Genomic DNA, 18,032 nt, shown 5'->3' with positions numbered 1-18,032 from the left:
AAAGCTCATTAAACTCGTGAATCCTTGTCATGTGGTGGGCAGGGTTTCATTGTTATACTGTATTTTTGAGGTTTATGGTTTTTTTTTACCTGGGGCAGAGTGCACTTTACTGTTGGCAATTGTCAATCTGTGGGGTGAAACATTTCTGCTAGACATTCAGTAAAAAATTGTGGTTTCTAGTGAACAGCGGGTGAATGTGATGAGGATTTGGACCTGCATATCTAAAGCTCTGATTCCCATTCTGACTTTCTTGAGTGCTAATTCAGATTTATATAAGTTACAGCACAGTTCCTGAGAATAAGAAATCTGAGGCTGTGTTTTACCTGAATTGATCCAAACTGGACAAACATGGGTGTATCTGCTTCTGAATTGGGCCATTTCAGAGATCCATTCTAGATACCCCCTTTTCCACTCCTACCTCCACTCCCTGTGAAAATGGCCAAATCGGCTCCTTATTGTGTTGCACACAGAAAAGACAATTTGAATGAGGTGCTGCTGGGCCACAAGTGCCTGTGGAACTTTGTGCGAAAGAATCAGGACTTTCTGAGCAGGGGACTGAATTTGGTCACATGAAGTGGGGAGGAATCTTGGCTCCAGTAGAACACTGTGTAACCTTTTTTTTTGTGTTCCTTTCCCAGAGAAACAAGAGATGATGTCCTGGAACATGGTAGGTTGCCAGATTCCAGTTTGTGGTGATGAAATGTTTGCTATTAAAGCTAATTATGGGGACAGTCCACAACGAGGTCATATGGTTTTTGCTATGTCAGTGTACCTTGAAGATCTTTATTGCACCCTGTTTTAGATTGGTGCTTTGTCATAGGCTTTTCTTGTCAACTCATTCAACCTTCAGTTCAACTATTTAATGTTCTGTGAGTATTTAGATTGTTGTGTGTAGTTTTTCTTTTGTCCTTGGGCATAGAATGAGGTTGTGATTGTGTTACTGTGTGTGGTTTAAAGTGCAGCTATGAAAGATAGCATTACCATATAATTCACAGCATCTCATTTATACTCCTGGATGTCAGCAGTTGAACTTGAGAGTGTAATTGGGGTCAGGTACTCATAGGAGCTTTAATGCCTTCACACAGCACAATGTGTTTGGGAGCCATGGCAATAGCGTGTTACAGTGAATGGTTTGTTTTATGTTTTTCATTCGTTGTTGAAGGTATCCAAGAGGTAAATGTAGAACTGATGTTGTGAAGTTATTCAATACTGATTTAATATATGGGAGTACATTAAATTGGAGAAGAGAAAGCGCTGAGGAGATTTGATAGAGGTATTCAAAATCACGAGGGGTCTGGACAGAGTAGATAGGGAGAAACTCTCAAGCAGCGAGTGGGTAATGTCTGGAATACACTGCCTGAGAGTGTGGTGGAGGCAGGTTCAATCCAAGTACTCAAAAGGGAATTAGACTGTTACCTGAAAAGGAAGAATGTGCAGAGTTACAGGGAGAAGGTGGGAGAATGGCACTAAGTGAATTGCTCATTTGGAGAGCTGGTGTAGACACGATGGGCTGAATGGCTGCCTCCTGTGCTGTAAAAGTTCTGTGACTCTTAAGCAGGGATGCAAGTGTCCTGAAATGATGAGATAATTTGCTGTAATGGAGGCAGCGGGTGGGGTGGCGGTGTTGCGGTGCTGTATCGGTCTGGATGGGGAGGCGGAATGATTTTTCTCATCTGTATCTATCTAATGGTCTGCTTGTTTGGAGATCTTGATGCATAGTATGGGAAGGATGAAAAAGCCTACTGGCATTTCTTTAAATGCTGATCCAACATCTTCCTGCTTCCCCATGCCCCTTGTTGTGCAGCAAACAAATTAGCTAGTTATATTTTGCCTGAAAACCTATGCTGTAGCAAGTTGCTCTGACCGTTTTTTACATTTTCTCTTTTGTGTTTTTATTCTAGAACTCACTCTCGCAGACCGGCGTCAGAAGCGAGAGATTCGGCAGCTGGAGCAGGAGCTTCCGAAGTGGCAGGTTCTAGTTGACAGTGTCACAGGTGAAGGAGCAAACAGTGACCAAAGAGTTCTATTGACATCACTAAACCAGTTGCTTTTTGGGTATATCTCAGGCTGTAGTGCCCTCAGTAAAAGCAATCACACCATCAAAAGATCAGATTGGAAGTGTTAGGATTGTTTATGATTTTAGATATTTCAATTGCAGAATTTTTATGGTGTGACCTCTTTTTACATAACTTAACAGTTCCAAGTCCCACTACATAAAACCTATTTTACAGCATCATGTGTTTGAGAATACCCCACCAGGATTGGCACCTTGAAGCAGCATCTTGGTGCTCAAACAGGCTGTGAAAATGAATGGCAGAATGTTGGTGTGTACCCAGGATTTCCCCTTCACTTGCTCACTTAACTAGTTAACAGCATTCATTTGTATAAGATGGCAGTCACAGCCCTAACATCATGGCTGTGATGCAAGAAATCACAGGAAATAAAAATGTCGCCTGACCCCTATAGCTGTGTTTACAATGCACTGTATTTGTACAAGAGTGAAGTAATGTTTCTGTATATTGCTTTGGGAGATTGCAGAAATTTCAAAAGATATATAACACTGATTTGAATTTAAAATTTAAAGATCCCCTAATTAATAGGGACTGGTGGAAGGCATGTTTTTCAAAAATGTTCCCAGTAAATGCAAAGTAGCAGAAAATGATAATTTTGCTTGATGTGCTGCCAAATCCAGTTACTAGTTGAAGCGTATGCTGCCATTAGAGGGCTCTCCAGCACAAAAACACCTCACGCTGACTGTTTGGAAGTCATCTCTTTGAATTTGGTTTGTTTCTGCACACAGCTATCAGATGTTCCAGGAAGTGTAGCTGTTGGGAAGAGTTGATTTTGGGCCTGTGTGTCCAAGGGTGGCAAATTGGAAAATTATTTGATGCTTTCAAATTTGGTGATCAGGTTACTGGGCAGTTTTATGCTGGTAAAATATTAGGGACTCCTGCAGACTTTTTGGAAAAAGAAGTATTGCCTTGGATAGGTCTTTGGCATTGTTTTTGTTTACAAGCAATGCGATGATGTAAATTATATCAAAATGCATCATCGTGATAAACTTCAACTTATTCTCAACTTCTCTTCCTCAAAGAACAATAGTTCCCAAAATTGAGAGACCATGACTTGTAAGGAGCATTTAAAAATTGTGCATTGTTTTTACGAAGGTTACATTCCTTCCAGAAAAGGCCTAATTATAAAATGATCCAATTTTGTTTCCTTAAGGTATCAGCTCTCCTGACTTTGATAACCAGACTCTTGCTGTTTTGCGAGGCAGAATGGTCAGATATTTGATGAGATCTCGAGAGGTAAGGCAGTAATATAATTTGATATGTAGATGGTTGTGTGGTGTGTTGGTCATTTTTGTTTCTTTTAAAGATACAGGGACGGCTTAAAAACTGCAAATGCAAGGGGGTGGGTTAAGATTTTGAACAGGGGCCTTGACTGGAACTGTCCTTGTCAGATAGGCAGAGAATGCACTTTTTCATACTCTGAGCTCCTCCATTATAGAATTACAGAATTGGTTACAGCACAGGAGAAGGCCATTTGGCCTGTTTTACTGGCTCTCTGCAAGAGCAACTCAACTAATCCCACTTGGCTGTCTTTTTCCCCTTAGACTGCAAATTTTTTTTCTCCAGATAATTATCCAACACTCTTTTGAAGGCCTTGATTAAATCTGCCTCCACCACACAGGCAGTGCATTCCAGATCATAACCACTTGCTGCGTAAAAAAATGTTTATCCTCATTATTCGCATTATTTTGCGAATAATCTTAAATCTATCCCCTCTGCTACTCTTTTCTTCCACCAATGGGAACAGTTTCTCCCTATTTACTCTGTCCAGACCCCTCATGATTATGAATACCTCTATCAAATCTCCTCTTAACCACTTCTTCTCCAAGGAGAACAGTCCCAACTTGCCCAGTCTATCCACACTGAAGCCCCATATCTCTGGAACCATTCTCTTCTGCACCCTCTCTAACCCCTTCACACCCTTCCTAAAGTGTGGTGCCCAGAACGAGAGACAGCACTCTAATTGAGGCTGAACCAGTGATTTATACAGGTTTGTCATAACTTTCTTGCTTTTGTATTCTTAAGCCCTTATTCATAAAGCCCAGAATCCCGTATGCTTTATTAACCAATTTCTCAACCTGCCTTGCCAGCTGCCATCTCCCCCAGAACTGGTCCCAATGTCCCAGAGGAATCTAAAGCCCTCCCTCCTGCACCATCCCTCCAGCTTCGCATTCATCTGTTCTATCCTCTTATTTCTTTGCTTACTGCACAAGGTACTGGGAGTAATCCAGAGATTACTAGCTTTTGAGGCCATGCTTATTAGTTTCTTTCCTAGCTCCCTAAAACCTGGCTGTAGACCCTCATCCCTTTTTCCACCTATGTCGGTGGTACATATATGGACCACGACTGCTAGCTGTTCACCCTCCTCTCTTGAGTATTCTGCAGTTGCTCAGTGACATCCTTGACTCTGGCACCCAGAGGCAACAAACCATATGGATTCATGTCTGTTCCCCTAACAATTGAATCCTCTATCACTATTGCTTTCCTAATCTTCCTCTTACCCCTGTACAGCTGAGCCAGCCATGGTGCTATGGACTTGTCTGTGGCTGCACTCCCCAGAGGAAACATCTGGAACCATCACCCTCACCAGTATCCAGAAATGGAATACTGGTTGGAAAGTGTGATGCACTCGGGACTTCTGCACTACCTGCCTGGTCCTCCTTGACTGCCTGGCGGTCACCCATTTCCTCTCTGCCTTAACACCCTTAAGCTGTGGGGTGGCCACATCTATAAACGCATTCTCCACGAAGCTCTCAACCTCACATTTGCACCGCAGTGACTCCAGCTGCTGCAGTTGATGACACTTCCTGCACATGATTGTCCAGGATTAATGATCTTGAAATGCATACCTGGAGTAGCAGAGGAACTGTGAAGAAATCAACAAGAAGTATATCAGAACTTGCATTTATACAGCACCTTCAATAATATAGGCACAGATGTAGCTTTAATGATCATTAACCATTTTTATTCATTCATGGGCTATGGGTGTTGCTGGCTAGTCCAGCATTTATTGCCCATCCCTAATTGCCCTGAAGAAGGTGGTGGTGAGCTGCCTTCTTCAATCACTGCCGTCCCTGTGGTGTAGATGCACCCATAGTGCTGCTGGGGAAGGGAGTTCCAGGATTTTGACCCAGCGACAGCGAAGGAACAGCGATATATTTCCAAGTCAGGATGGTGAGTGACTTGGTGGGGAACTTCCAGGTGTGGTGTTCTGCTACCCTTGTCCTTTTAAATTGTAGTGGTCGTGGGTTTGGAAGGTGCTGTCTAAGGAGCCTTGGTGAATTCCTGCAGTGCATCTTGTAGATGGTACACACTGCTGCCACTGTGCGTCGGTGGTGGAGGGAGTGAATGTTTGTGGATGGGGTCCCAATCAAGCGGACTGCTTTGTCCTGGATGGTGTCCAGCTTCTTGAGTGTTGTAGGAGCTGCACTCATCCAGGCAAGTGGAGAGTATTTCATCACACTCCTGACTTGTGCCTTGTAGATGGTGGACAGGCTTTGGGGAGTCAGGAGGTGAGTTACTCTCTGCAGAATTCCCAGCCTCTGACCTGCTCTTGTAGCCACAGTATTTATATGGCTGGCCCAGTTCAGTTTCTGGTTAATGGTAACCCCCAAGATGTTGATAGGGGGGATTCAGTGATGGTAATGCCATTAAATGTCAAAGGGAGATGGTTAGATTCTCTCTTGTTGGAGATTGTCATTAACTGGCCCTTGTGTGGTGCGAATGTTACTTGCACTTATCAGTCCAAGCCTGGATATTGTCCAGGTCTTGCTGCATTTGGACATGGATTGCTTCAGTATCTGTGGAGTCGCGAATGGTGCTGAACATTGTGAATCATCGGCAAACATCCCCACTTCTGACCTTTTGATGGAAGGAAGGTCATTGATGAAGCAGCTGAAGATGGTTGGGCCTAGGACACTACGAGGAACATTTATGTTCACACAGCTTTGTCTGTTACTAATTCAGTGCCACTCTGCTGGATTATGAACACAGATGTGAAGAATTCTGTAATGGGAAAAATCACACACCTGAATCTTTAAGGACTTGAACAGGTGACTGCATATTTTGACCTCAATCAGTCCAGAACGTTTTTCCAAAATGGTCCCCTGTTTGAATGTAAGTCTCCCCTCCCCATTTAACAATTGCATTTCTTCCCCACAGATAACACTGGGCAGAGCCACAAAAGATAATCAGATTGATGTTGACCTCTCTCTGGAAGGACCAGCATGGAAAATCTCCAGAAGGCAAGGTAATGATGAGCTGACTCTTTACTTCCTGACTTCATGTGGTGCTGTTGTTGCGAGGTCACTCTGAGCAGTGGACCTGTGGGCTACTATCAGTTTCAGTACTGCATGGTGACTAAATGTCATGCGAGTGCAGTAAGTCAGGGATGCCGGCCAGGGCAGAATTCCCTGCCTGCTGTGTTCTTGTAAACCTTAGTTTACACCTGGGGCAAAAGGGTTTTCAAATGGAAATCTTGGAACAGCCAGTTTTTTTTTCACTTAATTTTAATTGCAGTGTACGTTAGAGTATGATTATCTTTCTCTTGTGCGAATTGTAAGTGCATAATTATATATTCACATGTATATGTGTTTCACCCTGTGTAATGCAGTTTTCAAAAATAATTTTTGCTGCCTGATATCCACAAAATATATCCCCTCTAGTTCAGGTTGCCTGCAATTACTGTCTGCACTCATTGAGTGCACCAGGATGTGAATGTGGTTATAGAATGATACAGCACAGAGGGACGCCATCAGCCCCATTGTGCCTATGCCAGCACTTTGATCGAGTTATACTACTAATCCCACTTCCAGTTCTCCCTTTCTTGTGCCTCCTCCTCAAGTGATTTTCCTTTTGAAAGAGGCAACCAATTAAGGCTAGTAAAATTAAGGGGAGGCGGTGGCGTACTGGTATCATCACTGGATGAGTAATCGAGAGACCCAGGGTAACGCTCCGGGGACCCGGGTTCAAATCCCACCATGGTGACCATCAAACCATTGTTGATGTTGTAAAAACCCATCTGGTTCACTAATGCCCCTTAGGGAAGAAAATCTGGCCTACATGTGACTCCAGACCCCACAACAATGTGGTTGACTCTGAAATGGCCCAGCAAGCAATTCAATTGTATCAAACTGCTACAAAGTCTAAAAGGAATGAAACTGAATGGATCACCCGGCACCCGGTATTGACCTAGCACCGGAAAATGACAATGGCGAACTCTGACCTGTCGACCCTGCAAAGTCCTCCTCAGTAACATCTGGGGGCTCGCGCCACAGACTAGTCAAGCAACAGCCTGACAAAGTCATACTCGTGGAATCATACCTTACAGACACTGCCCCTGGATATGTCCTGTCCCACCGCCAGAGGTGGCAGTACAGTGGTGTATACAGTCAGAAGGCAGTTGCCCTGGGAGTCCTCAACATTGACTCTGGATCTCATGGCATCAGGTCAAACATCTTCCTGCTGATTACCACGTACCACCCTCCCTCAGCTAATTAATCAGTGTTCCTCCATGTTGAACACTTGGAGGAAGCACTGAGGGCAGCAGGGATGCAAAATGTACTCTGGATAGGGGACTTCAATGTCCATCACCATTAGTGGCTCAGTAGCACCATTAGTGGCTCAGTAGCACCACTACTGACCGAGCTGGCCAAGTCCTAAAGGAAATAGCTGCGAGACTGGGTCTGTGGCAGGTGGTGATGGAACCAACGAGAGGGAAAAACATACTTGACCTTGTTATCACAAACCTGCCTGTCGCAGATGCATCTGTCCATGACAGTATCAGTAGGAGTGACCACCGCACTCCTTGTGGAGACGAAGTCCCGCCTTCACATTGAGGATACCCTCTATTGTGTTGTGCGGCACTACCACTGTGCTAAATGGGATAAATTTCAAACAGATCTAGCAACTCAAGACTGGGCAGCCATGAGGTGCTGTGGCCATCAGCAGCAGAATTGTATACAACCACAATCTGTAACCTCAGGACCTGGCATATCCCCACCCATCCCCACCCCACCTCTACCATTACCGGCAAACTAGGGGATCAACCCTGGTTCAATGAAGAGTGTAGGAGGGCATGCCAGGAGCAGCACCAGGCATACCTAAAAATGAGGTGTCAACCTGGTGAAGCTACAACACAGGACTACTTGCGTGCCAAACAGCAAGTGATAGAGCTAAGTGATCCCACAACCAATGGATCAGATCTAAGCTCTGCAGTTCTGCCACATCCAGTCGTGAATGGTGGTGGACAATTAAACAACTCACTGGAGGAGGAGGCTCCACAGATATCCCCATCCTTAATGATGGGGGAGCCCAGCACATCAGTACAAAAAGAATAAGGCTACATTTGCTACAATCTTCAGCCAGAAGTGCCGAGTGGATGATCCATCTCGGCCTCCACCTGAGGTCCTCAGCATCACAGATGCCAGTTTTCAGCCAATTCAATTCACTCCATGTGATATCAAGAAATGGCTGAAGGCACTGGATACTGCAAAGGCTATGGGCCCTGACAGTACTCTGGCAATGGTACTAAAGACTTGTGCTTCAGAACTTGCTGCGCCCCTAGCCAAGTTGTTCCAATACAGCTACAACACTGGCATCTACCCGGCTATGTGGAAAATTGCCCAGGTATGTCCTGTACGCACAAAGCAGGACAAATCCAACCTGGCCAATTACTGCCCCATCATTCTACTCTCGATCATCAGTAAAGTCACCAACAGTGCTATCAAGTGGCACTTGCTTAAAAAAAACCTGCTCACTGACACTCAGTTTCGGTTCCGCCAGGGTCATTCAGATTCTGATCTCATTACAGCCTTGGTTCAAACGTGGACAAAAGAGCTGAACTCCCGAGGTGAGGTGAGAGTGACTGCCCTTGACATCAAGCCAGCATTTGACCAAGTGTGGCATCAAGGAGCCCGAGTAAAACTGGAACCAACTGGAATTGGGGGTGGGGGAAGCTCTCTGCTGGTTGGACTCTTACCTGGTACGAAGGAGGATGGTTGTGGTTGTTGGAGGTCAATCATCTCAGTTCCAGGACACTTATCCCTGGTATCCTCGGCCCAACCATCTTCAACTGCTTCATCAATGACCTTCCTTCCATCATAAGGTCAGAGGTGGGGATGTTTGCTGATGGTTGCAAGTAACATTCGCACCACATGAGTGCCAGACAATGACCATCCCCAATAAGAGAAAATCTGACCATCGCCCCATGACATTCAATGGCATTACCATTGCTGAATCCCCCACTATCAGTATTCTGGGGGTTACCATTGACCAGAAACTGAACTGGACTAGCCATATAAATATAGTGGTTACAAAAGCAGGTCAGAGGCTAGGAATCCTACAGCGTGTAACTCGCCACCTGACTTCCCCAAAGCCTGTCCACCATCTACAAGGCACAAGTCAGGAGTGTGATGGAAGACTATCCACTTGCCTGGATGAGTGCAGCTCCCACAACACTTGAAGCTTGACACCATCCAAGACAAAGCAGCCCGCTTGATTGGCACCCCATCCACCAACATTCACTCCCTCCACCACCGGCGCACAGTGGCAGCAGTGTGTACCATCTACAAGATGCACTTAGGCAGCACCTTCCAAACCCACAACCACTACCATTTAAAAGGACAAGGGTAGCAGACACATGGGAACACCACCACCTGGAAGTTCCCCTCCAAGCCACTCACCATCCTGACTTGGAAATATACTGCTGTTCCTTCACTGTGGCTGAGTCAAAATCCTGGAACTCCCTTCCTAACAGCACTGTGGGTGTACCTACACCACATGGACTGCAGCGGCTCAAGAAGGTAGTTCACCACCACCACCTCAATTTGGGAAGGGCAATAAATGCTGGCCTATCCAGTGAGGCCCAAATCCTGTGGTTAAAATTAATTTTTAAAAAATCACTGGACATTTGGTATTTAAACTTGGCTTTTCTTGGAGATGGGGATAATGCTTGTGTTGTAGCTGTCTGGATTTTTTGTGTTAGGCTCTCCTTGTTCTAATGTGAAGTAGTAGCTCAATAGGAACAAATAGGAATCTGTAGCTATATAATAGAACCTCTCTGGAGTCATGTCTAATTAATGCTGGAATCATTACCTTTTATGTAGCAATGTGTATCAAATGGCTAGGGAATGATATTTGCTTTTGAAAGAAATTCATTTCGTCTTCAAGGTATAATAAAACTGAAGAACAATGGAGACTTCTTCATTGCTAATGAAGGCCGACGTCCCATCTACATCGATGGCAGGCCTGTACTGAATGGAAATAAATGGAAATTGAACAACAATTCTGTTGTTGAAGTAAGTGTCATGTCCAAAATGAGATGAATTGTCCTACACTTGTCAAATATTCACTGTTATAATGATCATGGCACAAATTTGCTACTGAAAAATATTTAATGATTGCAGTGATCCCAAAAGGGACAAGTACAATTTGAGTCTCAATGTAAATTTAAGGTATCTTTGCTTGTGGGCCTGGATAATCCAGTAGTTGTAGCTCACTTGGATTTTCAGTAAGGTTCTAATGAAGTTCCTTGAGTGAGATAAGTAGTCAGTAGCATGGCAGTGTCTCTTTTGTGGGACCCTTGTTCTTCAAAGTATTCATGAATGATACGGAACTGTTACCGATGCAGATAATAGGAAGAACGGGGATTGGTTATCTTCAGCGAGAGATTAACCAATTGTATGGATGGTAGCTGGAAGGATGTAGATTTTATTTCTTAGATTTAAATTTCATGCACGGAAAACCCATGAAATTGAGTAATTTTTTTTGTTTTGTTTTTGTAGATTGCTGGCCTTCGTTTTGTATTTTTAATTAACCAGGATCTGATTGCACTAATCAGGGCTGAGGCTGCCAAGATGAACCAGCAGTAAGAGGAAGATTCCAGTACCTGAGCAAACAGTCATAGGTGGCTAAAAATAATGGTGAATGCATCATTGTCGGTGACCAGGGATTTGTAAGCCTACTGATCTTTGGACTGTAAAAACTGTTTTATCTAAACTTTAGAAGGATTAACAGACACCGGACCAGAACCACCTGCTACTACTGACTAGTACCTGTCAATACATGCCATGGAAGGTGTTGCTTTTCCCTCATATGGACCAACTGGATGAAAAATGGAGCTTAATTGACAAGGCAGAAGGAAGAGAGCACCGACCTGACATTTTCACAATTGTAGATGACTCCAGCTACTCTTATCTATTCCCATGTTCTGTCACAATTTTCTGTAAGTTTCTAATGTTATTTAATAGAATTAAACCATGGAATATTAATTCACAGTATAACCTGAGTTAAAACTTTCACTTTCCTCCTAACTTGTTTCAGTATTTGGAGTTAAATTGTTTATGAAAAATATATTTTCAACTTCAAAAAGTTAGGGAAAACCTTTGAATAGCTTACAGGTACTTAAAAGGGAATGTTTCTGTTTTCAACTGCACCTTCCATTCATGCATATGCCCTTGTCTCAGTGTCACTGCTAAAACCTGTGGCAGTGATTCATTTTGGTAATCTTTCCACTCCCAAATTAAAAAAACACCAACAATTTCCCCACTTCTAATTTATACTGACCTTTTTTTTAAAACTTATGGCAAAATGGCTTCATAGCTTTCTGGGCGTTGTGTTTGGGTTTCAGGGGACATCGAGGGTGGAATGGATTTAAGCAATAGAGCAAACTGCGGCCTGCAGGCCACATCCGGCTGTTGGGAGCTTTTGACCTGGCCCAGGTCTGTGCCAGGCTATTCAGGGTGGTCCAGGAAAGGTTCTGAGCAGGAATTGGGAGAACTGGCTAACATTAAATACTGCTACAGTATTTATGAATAGATCTCAAACAATGTCAATTCTAGCATAATTTTTCATGCCGATGAGATGTTTTGACTTATGCATAATAATTTTCCAAAACATTGTAAATCGAATTCAAGTTTTTAAATAAAATTAACACTACCTACCAATAGGCCCACATCATCAGCCAGCAGAGCAGGTTTTGCTCTTTGAAGACAGACATCCAATCTTGGGCTAACTCGAAAATCTATGCATAAACTCTTGCCCATCCCAAGTAATTTATAATGAGGTCAGACTAAATTATCTTATGTAAACCATCACATTCAGTTCAGCCCTCAATCACTGCAAGATCAATAATGTGCCTTTCCCTTGTGCTGTTGTCCGCTACAAACTGCAAAGTCAGCAGAAAGCAGGAGCCAGAAGGTTACTTGCATTGTAAATCTTTGTGTTGCTCTCATTGCTTCGCCATGTGCATTCCATTCCTGTCACATGGCGCCTGCACTTACTTCCCACATCCCAAAATGCCTGCCTCTGGCCACCTTGACTGGCCTTCAACTACTTCCTATTTTCATTCGTTAAAGGTCACACTATCCTTCCCCCTCAAAGTCTCCAATTCTTGTTCAGAATATTTCCTGGACCCCCTGGATGGCCTGACACAGACGCAGGCCACATCAAAAGCTCCCATGGACCATAGTTTGCCCATCCCTGTTGTAAACACTTATACTAAACCAACATAGGTCCATTAAAAGGTATACTTTAAAGTGAGAGAATAGTTCCAAAGGGCAAAGGGGCAATTGGATAGGGTCTGCTGATTGTTTTGCCAGGCAGATTATAGGAGTAATGAATTGTCTTGTACAGTTCAGTTTTGTTTTCCAAATTTCAATTCTTGAGAGCATACGTTAAGTAAATACATATTTCAAGAACAATTCAGAAAGTCCAAGGGAATCGGACTAAGTGCATAGTTCTTTCAGAGATCCAGAACAGGTACAAATGAGCTGGATGGCCTGGTGTGCTGTGCTTCTATTTAAATAGCCATGTTTATACTCTGGAATTTCCAGAAAAGGAGCAAAATTTGTTGATATTTTACCTGTTCTAGGACAGCTTAGACGAAGGTTGGACATTCTGCAGATGGACGGTGGATTTGATAGGATACAACAGACTTTCCCTCAATACTGATAAATGGAACTCAACTCTGTGATCGAATTTACTTTGGTAAATTTGTTTCGTTTTAATGGAATTCAGAGCACATAGTACCATCACAAAACTAAAAATAACTCCCCAAATAAGGTGCAGAGAATAATTCTATCATTTGTGGGAAAACTAATTTGTCATGTGAATGTTGTACTCAGCAGGACTCCATTGTTAAGTTTCTGAATATTTCCCTTGCCTGCATCTCCATTTACCTGGCTCCCTCCCTAAAACCATCACCGTCAGTTTCAATGGATAGACAAATGGTAAGATCTCCAAGCAATTCATCACCATGTATCTGGTCTGCAATCAATGAGAAAGACAGATTGCTTATTGTAGTCTTATAGATTCCCTTTATCAATACTGGGGCGTCATGGTCTGTCTTTTGACGCATCGTATCCTTTTCAAGATTAATCTCATTTGATGTGACATGAATGCGTGGCAAATGATGCTTGGTGAAAAGTATTTATGCAGACATCAAATGAGAACAGGTTCAGGCTTAGCCATGATGCCTTCTGTATTGGAATAGTCTGTAACTGTCAGGGCTCGTACATTAAAAAAAATGGCTGGCTATGTGGGTGAGAAATGAGTGGATGGCCAGTGCTTATAGAACTGCATCCCAACACAGGAAACCTTCAAGGCAAGAAGAGAAACTGAATAATAGTGCAGCTGGAAACATCTTTTACTGAGGTAGTGATAAAGCAGGCTTGTGACTCGAGCCTAACATGGACTCATGGGAAAGCAAGTGCTTATTTGTAGATGCACCCATAAAATATAAAGGAGTAGCTAACCTCTGTGCTGTATAGAGAACGTGACATCTGTTGTGATATAAAGCATTTTGGGTTTTATGTTGACACTTGTCACTGTTGACAGCAATAAGTGGATGTGAACCAAAGGATCTCCATGGTTGTAACATCACAGCTGTAGGGAAATGAGGAAGATGTGACCCTGTCAGATTTTTTGGGCATGGTTTTATATGCCCCTTTGCCCTCCACCCCTTCCACAGTTGTTCCCGATTCAGCCACTCCTAATTGTTTATGCACAGTTACATTTCTGGCCACCTTGAATCTGAAATTTAACACGCAATAGGAAGTATACAGGGCTTCACCTAGGGGTTTAGTAAATGACTGCTTCAAACTGAGCTACACAGAATATTAATTACCTGGGACTCGAGGGCTAAGTACCTACCATTTAACTACTAAATTTGTGGTTCTAAACATTTTAATCTAATACTATCCTTAACTGCCTCAGTTAGTCACAGATGGATCTTGGAGTTTAATGGAATGTATTTTTTGCCCATTTTGAATTGTTTCTGTATGTTTCCCAATAGTCTATTTAGTCAGTTCTTCCCTCCTATCTATGTAATTCGCATTAAGTTTAAGATTCTTGTGATCAGATTGTCATTTTCAAACTTAATATGGAATTCAACTGTGTGATCTTTTTCCCAGCAGATCTTTTCATGAGGTTACTAATGCCTCATTGCTTAGATCTAAATAGCTTTATTCCAAATTGGTTCCACAACGTATTGCTGGAAACTCTCAGGCATTCTACAAACTATCCTCCAGACCATCTTTGCCAATTTGATTAGTCCAGCCTATGAACATTAAAGCCCCCTTCTCCACCCCACAATTATTACATTACCTTTGTTAAAAGCTCAAATTATTTCTTCTTGCTTAATGCTCTGTCCAACAGTATAACTACTATTTGGGGGCCTATAAACTATTCCCACCAGCATTTTCTGATCATTGCTATTCCTAATCTCCACTCATACTGATTTTACTTCCTGATCTTCTGAGCCAAGATCCTTTCTCACTGAGGCCCTCGTCATCCTTTTACTATCTGAGCTGCTACTCCTTTTCCATTCTGTCTCTTTAAAATATTGTATATCCTGGAATATTTATTTCCCAACCTTGTAACCATGTCTCTGTAATGGTGATGAGATCTTGAACCATTTCTCTCTCTCATCGCTGATGCTTTGTGCAGCAGAGTCTATTTTTTTTTTGCCTCTATTCTTTGCATGGACCTGATGCATTATTACTGTTTTTTTTAAAAAAACTGTTCCTTCCTGTTTCACTCTTGCTGTTTTAACCCCCATCATAGTTCTATTGTCACAACTTTTCTCTTTGGATTTCTAAATCTTTCACTGAATGCTTCATAGAATGCTTTAGAGGTTTTTTTTTTAAAGAGCAGGTTATATCAGACTTAGTATTGTGATGGGATTAATTAATGACCTCAGTGAAGGCACCCCTAGGTAGCAGTGACCACAGTATGACTGAATTTTACATCCAGTTTGAAAGGGAGTGGAGTATTTTAAATGTAAATAAGGGCAGCTATGTGGGCATGAAAGCTGAGCTAGCTGAAGTGAACTGGGAAACTAGGCTAGAGGATAGATCAATAGAGAAGCAGTGGCAGAAGTTTAAGGGGATATTTCAAAATACTCATAAGTATATTCCTATATAAAGAAAAATCCTAAAGGGAGGACTCTCCATCCGTGGTTAACTAAAGAAGCTAAGGAAAACATCAAACATAAGGAAAAGGCATATAACTGCATAAAGATGAGTGGAAGGACAGATGATTGGACAGAACATAAATAATGGTAGAGAATGACTAAAAGGTTAATCAGGAGAAAGAAATTAGAGTATGAGAGGAAGCTAGCTAGAAATGTAAAAACGGATAACGAGTTTCTACAGGTATTTAAAAAGGAAAACAGTAAAGTGAATGTTCGTCCTCTAGATAGTGACAGTGGGGAGTTAATAGTAGATAATCTGGAAACGATGAATGAAATGAACAAATATTTTTTGTCTTCACTACAGAGGATACAAAAAACACCCCAGTAATAGCTGTAAATCAGGAGGCGTAAGGGAGGGGAACGAGAGAAACAATACTGAGCTTTGAAGTGCAAAATGTTTTAGTTGACGGGCAATATGATCGGTGCAGGCTTGGAGGGCCAAAGGGCCTGTCCCTGTGCTGTACTTTTCTTTGTCCTGTGTTCTTTGTTCAAACTGGAGCTGTGGGCTGACAAGTCTCCAGGGCCTGATGGACTTCATCCTAGGGTCTTAAAAGAGGTAGCTAATGATGTTGTAGATATGTTGTTAATTTTCCAAAATTTGCTGGATTCTGGAAAGGTTCCATCAGACTGGAAAGTAGCAAATAGAACCCCTCAATTCAAGGGAGGGAGGCAGGAAACTATAGGCCAGTTAGCTTGACGTCTGACATGGGAAGGTATTAGAATTGATCAATAATGAGGTTATAGCTGGGCACTTGAGAAGCTCAAGGTAATCAAGAAGAGGCAGCATGGTTTTGTGAACCATATTTAACCTATTGGAGTTCTTTGAAGGAGTAACATGCACAATGGATAAAGGGGAGCCTGTGGACATGCTGTACTTGGATTTCCATTGATAAAGTGCCACATCAAAGGTTATTGCGGAAAATAAAAGTTCACGGTGGAGGGGGCAATGAATGTGCATGGATAAAAGATTGGCTGGCTGGCAGAAAATGGAGTATGCATAAATGGGTCTTTTTCTGATTGGTAGGATGTGTTGAGTAGAGTCCCGCAGGGTTCTGTGCTGGGGCCTCAACTTTTTACAGTTTATATCAATGACTTTAGTTGAGGGGAGTGAAGGCATGGTAGCTAAATTTGCAGATGACACAAAGATAGGAAAGTAGGTTGTGAAGAGGACATGGGGTTGCAGATGGACTATAATGTAGGAAAATTAAGTTATTCACTTTGGCAGGAAGAATAAAAAGCAGAGTATGACTTAAACAGAGAATGGCTGCAGAATTCCGAGGCGCAGAAGGACCTAGGTGTTTAGTGCACGAGTCACAAAGTTAGTATACAGGAAGGCTAATGGAATGCTATCCTTTATTACGAGAGGAATTGAACATAAAAGTAAGGATGTTATGCTTCAGTTATTCAGGGCGTTGGTGAGACCGCATCTTGAATAGTGTGTGCAGTTTTGGTCTCCTTATTTAAGGAAAGATGTAAATGTGTTGGAGGCAGTTCAGAGGAGGTTTAATAGATTGATACCTGGAATAAGTGGGTTGTCTTATGAGGAAAGGTTAAGACAGACTGGGCTCGCTTCCACTGGAGTTTAGAAGAGTGAGGGGTGATTTGATTGAAGTATATAAGATCCTGAACGGTCTTGACATGGATGTGGAAAGGATGTTTCCTCTTGTGGGTGAGTTCAGAACTAGGGGCCACTGTTTTAAAATTAGGGGCTGCCCTTTTAGGACAGAGATGAGAATTTTTTTTGAGGGTTGTGAGACTTTGGAACTCTCTACCTCAGAAGGTGGGGGTCATTGAATATTTTTAAGGCAGAGGTAGATTGATTCCCTTGCTTAACAAGAATCCAAGGTTATTGGAGGTAGATGGGAATGTGGAATTCGAAACACAAACAGATCATCCATGATCTTATTGAATGGTAGAGCAGGCTCAAGGAGCCAAATAGCCTACTTCTGCTCCTATTTTGTATGAAATTCTTTTTCTCCCCTTCAAATAGTTTAAAGCCCTATCTGGATGCCTAGTTGTTTTATTTGTTAGGACACTGATCCCAGCCAGGTTTAAGTGCGGCCTATCTTAATAGAACAGTTCCCTCTTTCCAGGTGCCAATGCCCATGATTCAAAATCCCTCCCTTCCATGCCATTCTTTGAGCCACGTGTTTAATTTTCTAATTTGCTCGACCATATGCTCAAGTAACAAGCCAGAGATTATTATCTTGAGGGCCTGTGTTTTAATTTGGACCTCAACTCCTAAAACACTCACCAGAATATCATTTCTTGTTCTACCTATGCCATTGGTTCCTAGGTGGACCATGACAACTGGACATCCTCTACCTGCCCCTCCCACATTCGTGTCCAACCATGAGGAGATGTCCTTCACCTTGCATTGGTTAGGCAACACAACCTTCAGAACTCCTGGTCGCAGCTACAGAGAACAGTATCTATCCCTCCGATTCTACTGTCCCTTATCACGACCACATTCCTTTTTGCTGCCTCCT

General features: G+C 42.7%; 1 protein-coding gene across 3 annotated transcripts in view; it reads left to right on the top strand.

Moving 5' to 3' along the window:
• The window catches only part of mcrs1 (microspherule protein 1), a 28,299-nt gene extending 16,946 nt beyond the window's left edge, over positions 1-11,353 (top strand). For all 3 annotated transcript variants that reach the window (XM_078534511.1, XM_078534509.1, XM_078534510.1), the window contains exons 10-15: positions 639-667; positions 1,902-1,994; positions 3,226-3,308; positions 6,234-6,321; positions 10,242-10,369; positions 10,856-11,353. In XM_078534511.1, the coding sequence (XP_078390637.1) occupies positions 639-667; positions 1,902-1,994; positions 3,226-3,308; positions 6,234-6,321; positions 10,242-10,369; positions 10,856-10,942 (508 nt within the window). In that variant the 3' untranslated portion in view covers positions 10,943-11,353. The remainder of the gene's footprint in view (positions 1-638; positions 668-1,901; positions 1,995-3,225; positions 3,309-6,233; positions 6,322-10,241; positions 10,370-10,855) is intronic.
• The last annotated feature ends 6,679 nt before the right edge of the window (positions 11,354-18,032 follow it).

Source organism: Cetorhinus maximus, chromosome X (genome assembly GCF_964194155.1).
Source record: "Cetorhinus maximus chromosome X, sCetMax3.hap1.1, whole genome shotgun sequence".
Classification (NCBI taxonomy): Eukaryota; Metazoa; Chordata; class Chondrichthyes; order Lamniformes; family Cetorhinidae; genus Cetorhinus; species Cetorhinus maximus.
The sequence above is the reverse complement of the archived record's forward strand: the minus strand, read 5'-3'. Positions and strand labels throughout refer to the sequence as shown.